Source organism: Palaemon carinicauda, chromosome 43 (assembly GCF_036898095.1).
Source record: "Palaemon carinicauda isolate YSFRI2023 chromosome 43, ASM3689809v2, whole genome shotgun sequence".
In the NCBI taxonomy this organism is placed as follows: Eukaryota; Metazoa; Arthropoda; class Malacostraca; order Decapoda; family Palaemonidae; genus Palaemon; species Palaemon carinicauda.
Window position 1 is genome coordinate 35,744,439 of NC_090767.1, and position 8,005 is coordinate 35,752,443.

Here is an 8,005-nt window from a genome sequence, read left to right on the forward strand (position 1 = left end):
CTAATTGTAGCCTTCAGGAAGCGTTGTAAACAGTGTAAAGGTTGTCTGAGGAAAGAACTGACAGTGATTCTAGCCGTCTTTAAGCCTTCTAAATGTTGTAGAGGTTATGTAGTAAGTGTCATTGATGGTAAAGACTTTTAATTGATTCTTCTCTAAGCTTTGTTCATGTTTTAAGGGCTGTCCAGTAAGCGTAAGTTCTGGTGTAACTACTGGTGTTAGTCATCTGGAAATATTTGTAAACGTTGTAGAGTCTGTGCAGTAAGTGCCTCTGGTGTTGTATCCAGTGTGTCATGAAGCAAGTGTTGATGTTGAATATCTTATTGTCTTAATGAAATCACTGCCGTTGTTCATAGGGAAATAATATTCATTAACGATGACCCGATTTACATATTCTTTGCAACCACGGTTTGTCATCATAATCGGCAAACCAAAGAATGGAGCTCTAAAAATGCCCCATTTGTAGTCTGGTCATAGCCCAAGTACTTTGAAATTCCCATTCCTTTATCTCTTGATTAGATTTGATACATTACCACTTATATTCAATGCAGATAAAGCAGTTTTTTATGAAATGATAAAGTGAGTTTCAGCAATGTGCAAACGTCTTCTGCTAGACTGATGCAACAAAGGAAAACATTATAGCATCTTGGGAGAATTGCCAGGAGAGAATCTTAACTCATTTTGTTAACTTCAAATACCTTGGAAGATTTACTTTAATATCATAACGCCAATATCAGTTGCAGAAAAGTTCCACTGATTACATATTCAATAAAAAGTAAAAGTATACGGCTGGTGGTAGGCGCAATGGCGTTATGGAAACGCAAAATACAGGTATGCTATCACCTATCCTGTGCGACTTTCAAATGGATTGAAATATACTAACATGTACATTCGCCTGCAAAGGGATCGGTAACTTATTCGAAATTTTTTGCTCAATTGGTTGACAACTATATTCTTTTATATCATAGACATTGTACTTTTTCTCTGGGAAATATTTTCGAAATGATATATGCGAGGATTTAATTTCTTTTTACATTAAACATTGTTGTCATATTTACATAATAAAAAAAACAAAATTTGAAAAAAACCATGAAATAATATAAAACCTTTTGTTCATTTATGGATGGGAACACATTAGAATCTATCATAAATTATAAGACACTATATTTCTTTTTTATTCTATTATTGTATGTTCATTTATATTTATTATTACCTCAAATTATTCAGATGCAGTTTCTCAAATAATTTAGTTGAAGCCCACTTTTTTACGTAAGAATATTCCTCATTATGAAAGTTTTACTTTGATCGATTCAGCAACTATTATGTCATCCATATTGATGTAAAATAGGTGAAATCCAGTAACCCAGTCAACTGATAGTGAGAAAGGAAAGATACAGTATTCTTAAAATTGGTAATAAATGAGAAATTAAGACTTCTGAAGGTCTCCAGAGACTGTCACATGGAGTTTCCCTCTTCATCTCAGAAGATATTTATTGAAAACTACTTTATCTTAAAAGTAATCCAAAACTCTATATACATTTTTGGAAGCAGTGACAAATGTTGATGTAGTATTTCATCACTCTTCTCATCTTCCTCTAACATAGCAATGAAATTGTTTTTCCACCTTATTGTCGTGATGGCCACATAGCGATATGTCTTGTTACCCAAGTAGCAAGACACAATCAGTATTTTTCTTGAGAGCGTGCAAATTTGTCTCCTTATTTGGTTTTTTCACCTTCTGCACTGCAGAGTTGATGCAATGGTATAGAGTTTAATAATTACAGAGAACCGTGACCCTCGGTTAGCAGCTTTGATGGGAAATAATGAATTATTATAGTTAGACAGCCAATCCTCTTTGCAAAATGGCTTTAATAGTTTCTGGAAAATAAACTTCACAGAAACACAATGTTACTCACAAAATTTATATCCATGGGTTGGTTTCATCCTAGATAAAGTGCAAAATGCTCATAGACCTCCTTTCATAGATATTGCCTCACTAAAGGCAAGCCAAAAGACATGAGGTTAGGTCCGCTTCAGGAAGCTCCCTCCTTCAACGCAAAGAATATCTTATCACCTGGTGCAGCTGCTTTCAACTTTCCCATACCTTTTGCCTCTCTCCTTCTCTTCACTGATATTAGTAACGTCACTATTGGTACAGTACTCGAGCAGGTGTTCTGCGGCTCGTCACACCCATCTGCCTTCTTCAATGAGAAAAAATATCAAAAGCGGAATTTGTCTACTCTAACTTCGACCCTAAATTGCTGTCCGTCACTTTCTCAACTTCTTAGATGGTACGCGTTTTGTCATTTGCACGAACCATATGCCACTGTGATCAGACACCATCATGCTGGGAACTTAAAGTATTCTACTAGACAAGATATATTCATATATTCTACTCAGCCCCTGGTTATTCTTTCTATATGTAATCACTGATGCAGTACCAACGTGTATGAATGTCTCATTTTCACAATTCTAAACTTGTTACCCGGTCCTGTTTTAGTTGTTGCACACTTATTTTATTTTCTTTTGCAGCATTTCATATTATTCCCATAATGACAATACTTATTTTGGATATTATTAATTCATATTTACGTATTAAATCATTCTCTATATATATTTTCACATTTGCACATGATTGAAAGCATTGACTCGTTCTGTTATAGTTATTTTACTTTTTTTTTTACTTGATTTCAGTATTAGATTTAATTTTCATATAACAAATACCTACTTTGGCCAAGTTTATTTGTAAGTCACCATTCTGTTTAGGTATAACTTTCCCTTTAATCAATCAAAGCTGAAAATAGGAAAACTTACGATATTTCCTCTTGTTTTACCTACTTTATCTCTGTGTAACCTCTGGCTTTCCAAAACTTCTTCTTATTCTCTTCATATGACTGACCCAGTCCCTGACCCCACCTCAGGTCAGCTGCCCTCTTTGCTTCACGTACCTTGTGCTTTACTTCCACATTTTTCTCTATATATTTTTCATACTTCTCTATACTATTATTCTGCAGTCATTCTTCAAAAGCCCTCTTTTTCTCTTCCACTTTTACCTTCACTCCTTCATTCCACCATTCACTGCACTTCCTCATTCTGCCTCCAACAACCTTCTTGCCAGACACATCACTTGCAATCCCAACAAAATTTTCTTTTACTAACTTCCACTCCTCTAAATTTCCAGTTTCTCTTACTCTCACTTCGTCATATGCCATTTTCAATCTTTCCTGGTATTTACTTTTTACACCTTGTTTTATTAGCTCTTCAACCCTCACTAGCTCTCTTTTTACATCCACCTACTCTATTCCCCACTCTTTTGCTACAACTAATTTTCCTTCCACCAAAAAAGGATCAGACATACCGTTAGCCATACCCCTAAACACGTGCACGTCTTTCAATCTTCAAAACATTTTTTTAGTTATCAACACGTAATCCATTAATGCCCTTTCTACTACTCTTCCATTTGCCACTCTTACCCATGTATACTTGTTTTTATCTTTCTTCTTGAAAAAGCTAGCACTTATTATCATCTCTTGTTCAACACACATATCTACCAGTCTCTCACCACTCTCATTTTCATTTGGTATGCCATAATTCCCAATGACATCTTCTACCTCTCCAGCGCCCACTCTAGCATTTAAGTCACCCATGACAACTACATAATTCCTTCTACCCAGTCCTTCTACACCCCTAGTTAATTCATTCCAGAACTCATTCCGCTCTTCTTCACTTTTCTCACTACCTGGCCCATACGCACTGACAAACGCCCAACATTCCCTACCCAACCTAAACCTTACCCACATTAACCTAGATGATATATCCTTCCATTCCACTACTTTACCTATCATCCATTCACTTTGCAATAAAGCCACACCCTCTCTCGCTCTTCCCCTTTCAATCCCAGACACTCTACCAGACATTTCAACAAACATCACTTCACCCTTTCCTTTCATCTTTGTCTCTCACAAGGCCAATACATCCATCCTTCTTTTCCTAAATATACTTCCAATCTCACATCTTTTACTCTCTATCCTACTACATCCACGCACATTCACACACCCCAAAACTAGAGTGCAGGGAGCAGTTACTCTCCCCCCAGCTCCATCTCTTTGTTGATGTCTTGCAGGATTTTATACAGGAGAGAGGGTTCTTCTTGGGAGATTATTTCTAATACCCATGCAATCCCATTACAAAAAAAGTGATCTATTTCCTTTTTTAGGGTGACACTCCTCTTCCAGTAGACAGTCCCATGTAGATATTTCCCACTGTCAATGAGCTCAGTTAGGTTAAGTCTTATTTGGTATCTTTTGTTCATGTCTTTCTTAAACTTCCTGTTGTGCATATGATAAAAAAAAAATATTATTTAATATTTGTTTTGAAAACTTCCTTGTTGGTAAGATGATGTTGGGATATATCATTGGACTACACATGATATTTTCTTAATAATATCAAGCGTATGGGACTGTTTCAACAATGGCTTCACCAGATAAGTAGGAAGTTTCCATTACAGTTGACAGCCATGTTCCTGCTGCCATAAAATGTCTTTCAGTTTTAGCAAAAGGACTTTCTAAAACAATTGCCCAGTGATGCAGTCATGTCAAAGCAATCAACTCTCCCGTTCCACTACATAATTACTTGTTTGAATCATTTTGGTACACATTACACCCATTTTGCTTCACATATTACATCAGTCCCAATATCTGCAAACTTTGCCATTCTGATTCATAATATTCTTTTCAGTTAGTTTTAGTACTCACTATCGAATTTTTATTTATGTCTTATTCTTATCAGTTATAAAAGTATCAACAAGAGATTGCTTTATAACACTATATTGGGTAGTAAATTTTACATTTGTTCTTTATACTCTTTGTCAACATCGCCTTCCCAAACCTGAAAGATGGTAAGTCTACAGCAAGAGACTACCATTTTGGAACACAGATAATACTATCTGCATGTTATCATTGATCATTCTTGTTTATATAGCGGAGAATCGAAATATCTGACTTTCTGTGTTTTACAGTCCTGCTCCTATTAATATATCTACTACTTGTTTGAATACCATGTCCTATTTCTCTTAATAAAAAGGTATTCCAGTGTATATGTAGTGATATTTAAAATACATTAAAAACTGTAGCTGAATTCCTGATTGAATGGTGTTGTGGTAGATTTGTTTGAAGAGTTGGTGCTTGTTGGAGCACTAAAAACTATCTCAAGTTTGCTGACATTTGTTCGGTCACGTGTTCAGTCAATTAACAAATGGTCATATGTAAATGCTAAGATGGTATTTCTTTTTGTATAAATTGTTATCTATTGTCAATAGTGTTAGGCTTCTATATTTTTGTGTATAAATTGTTCACTATTTATTGTCAAGGAGTTGTTTCAGGGTGTCTGCCGTTTATGGGGACAGGGATATCTTTCTTATTACTAGCCAAATCGTATTTCATTATGGGGTTGATGTTCTTTACAATTTTCTAACATACCATAATATGATGTTAATTTATCGTTTTGACTAATAACACAATTTACCTTTACCACGGCAATATTTTCTAAGTTCAGCATGGTCCGTACGCAAGTCACGGGTAGCTCCTGCTTAGTTTCCAACTTTCCCGATAGACAGAGCCCGTGTCATCCCAGTCTAAGAATTGTTCGGTTTTACAAATTAATACTGTCCCGTCAATCTACATATTTACCCCTTGGTTAAGTATGTAGTTTATAAGGACACGTCATGTTTAGTGACATTTGATACTGCTGGGATATTTATCATGAAATGTTATGTTAGAAAAAGGCCGTTACAATGCGTCGTACGCTGAAGCAATCATTGTTTCCTGCCTGATTATAATAACACCCGTTTGGCGGCGCTCGATTCGCATATCAGCTGGTCGCGCAAGCATGAACAGTTTTCGATGTTCGTACGTATGTTTTCGCTAATTCCAACAATTTTCATTTTAATCTCTTGTTAAGATTGTTATTTCTTTCGAAATCGTCCCAAAATTATGCCGAATACTATTTTGTTTTATATACAAACAAAGGTTAGGTTATCCAGCATCTAGTTAAGATATTTCGTCAGATAAAGCCAGTGTCAAACAAAGCAACCGAACTAACCCTTTCGTGGGCTGCGTGATTTCAAATTTTTAATCCCCCCCATGACCCGAGATTGACCTACAGCCGACCCTTTCCAACTCTAACCGCCGTGATGGATAGACCTGTTCCGTATAGTTTCTCTTTGAGTGATGTTTTCGAGTTTATCTCCCGTATTGATCAGCTTGATGCAATTAAGACTCTCGGAGTTTTACAGCTACGTGATTTCACTCGTGTTACCCCCGAATTCTTTCACTATTTATTTCAAGAAGGCCTCTTAGGGGATTTTAGAGGTACATGTAAAAAGTGTAAAACAGGTGATGTGGCCCTCATGCGTGATGGCTGCAATGTGGGCAGTGAAAAATCCAATTATTTCTGGAGGTGTAGGAACCGCAAGTGTCGCCGAAAATTCACAATGCGGCATAAATCATTCTTTGAGGGCTCACACCTCGAAGAACGTGATATCATCCTCCTCACGTGTTGTTGGGTTCTTCGTTGGCCTCAATACTGTGTTGAATTGAAGACCGAACACCTTGGTTCTCACACTCTCGTTGACTGGTACAACTTTTGCCGAGGAGTGTGTGAACAAGTGTTGATTTTGGACAATAAGAAAATTGGTGGACCAGGGCACATTGTGGAAGTGGACGAGAGCAAGTTCGGCAAGAGGAAGTATAACATCGGGCATGAAGTCAAAGGAACCTGGGTCTTTGGGGGCATTGACCGGGAAACACGCGAGACCTTTTTCAGAGTGGTTGAGAAACGTAACGCAGAAACGTTGATCTCGGCGCTCAAAGAGCACGTTCTTCCCGGGACCACTATCATTTCCGATTGCTGGAAAGGATATGGCAAAGTCAAAGACCATGATTTTAAACATTTTACTGTAAACCACAGTGTTAACTTCGTTGATCCTAATGACCCGACCGTACATACGAACACTATAGAATCGCAATGGCGGGTTCTCAAAAGGAGCGTGCTACCAAGATTTGGTACCCAGAAATCGTTGTACGAAAGCTATTTCGCGGAGTACTGTATCAGGAAGCGATATCTAGAAAAGTCCGTATGTCCGTTCAGGGCATTTTTACAGCTCATCAAGCGCGTGTACCCGCTCAAAGCCAGTCCTCTCTACTTGCCGATTCCCTCTAACGCTACTAACGTTCGGCCAAGTAACGTTCGTCCATCCTGCAGCCGTTCTTCAGCTAACGACGCCCGACCTTCCACTAGTCGCAAAAGTTCAAGTCCTCCTCCTAATCCTCCACCCCAGAAGAGGTTGAAGGACCAAGAACCGGAGGATTTTGGTTTTAGCGACTACAAAATTTAAGGTAAGCCTGAATAACCTATAATATGATCATGTGGATAAGATATAATTTTGAGTGCTGCCCAAGCTTCTTTTCTGTAGGAGAGAGACTTACGAAGGGGGTCCGGGGGCTTGCCCCCGGGTAGGGGTAGTGACCTGGGAACTACTAGGATTGGTTAGGTTTGGTTTGTTGGGGTTTGTATGTTAGCAACAGTGTTTGGGGGGTCGCAGGGGGGCGTCAGCCCCCCCGTTTAGTTCACGATGAAGGTAAGGACATGGCTTGTAGGTCAGGTTAGGAGGGGAATTTTGTGTTAGTTGTCCATTTTTCTCGCATATTTCCGACATCCATGACCAGAGGGTTCCTAGTATGTAGATTGTTGGGACAAGCATTTACAAAACCAGTGATTTTAATATTTCATTCCGTGGTCATTCCCGCGAAAAAGAGCAGATTTTCCAAATTAGTTTCCAACTTTCCCGATAGATAGAGCCCGTGTCATCCCAGTCTAAGAAACGTTCGGTTTTACAATTTAATACTGTCCCGTCAATCTACATATGTACCCCTTCGTTAAGTTTGTAGTTTATAAGGACACGTCATGTAATCATTCCCGTAAAAAGAGCCGATTTCGGACTTTTTTTTAC

The 8,005-nt window shown here is 38.0% G+C and overlaps 1 protein-coding gene across 1 annotated transcript; it reads left to right on the forward strand.

Moving 5' to 3' along the window:
- Window positions 1-5,817: 5,817 nt before the first annotated feature.
- On the forward strand, window positions 5,818-7,390 carry LOC137633799 (uncharacterized). The gene has a single exon (XM_068366043.1). The coding sequence runs from the start codon at window positions 6,188-6,190 to the stop codon at window positions 7,388-7,390; it is 1,203 nt and encodes a 400-aa protein (XP_068222144.1). The 5' UTR covers window positions 5,818-6,187.
- The last annotated feature ends 615 nt before the right edge of the window (window positions 7,391-8,005 follow it).

Bases quoted from the DNA above. Each gene is read 5' to 3' on its own strand.
- LOC137633799 (XM_068366043.1), top strand. From the start codon at position 6,188: ATGGATAGACCTGTTCCGTATAGTTTCTCTTTGAGTGATGTTTTCGAG.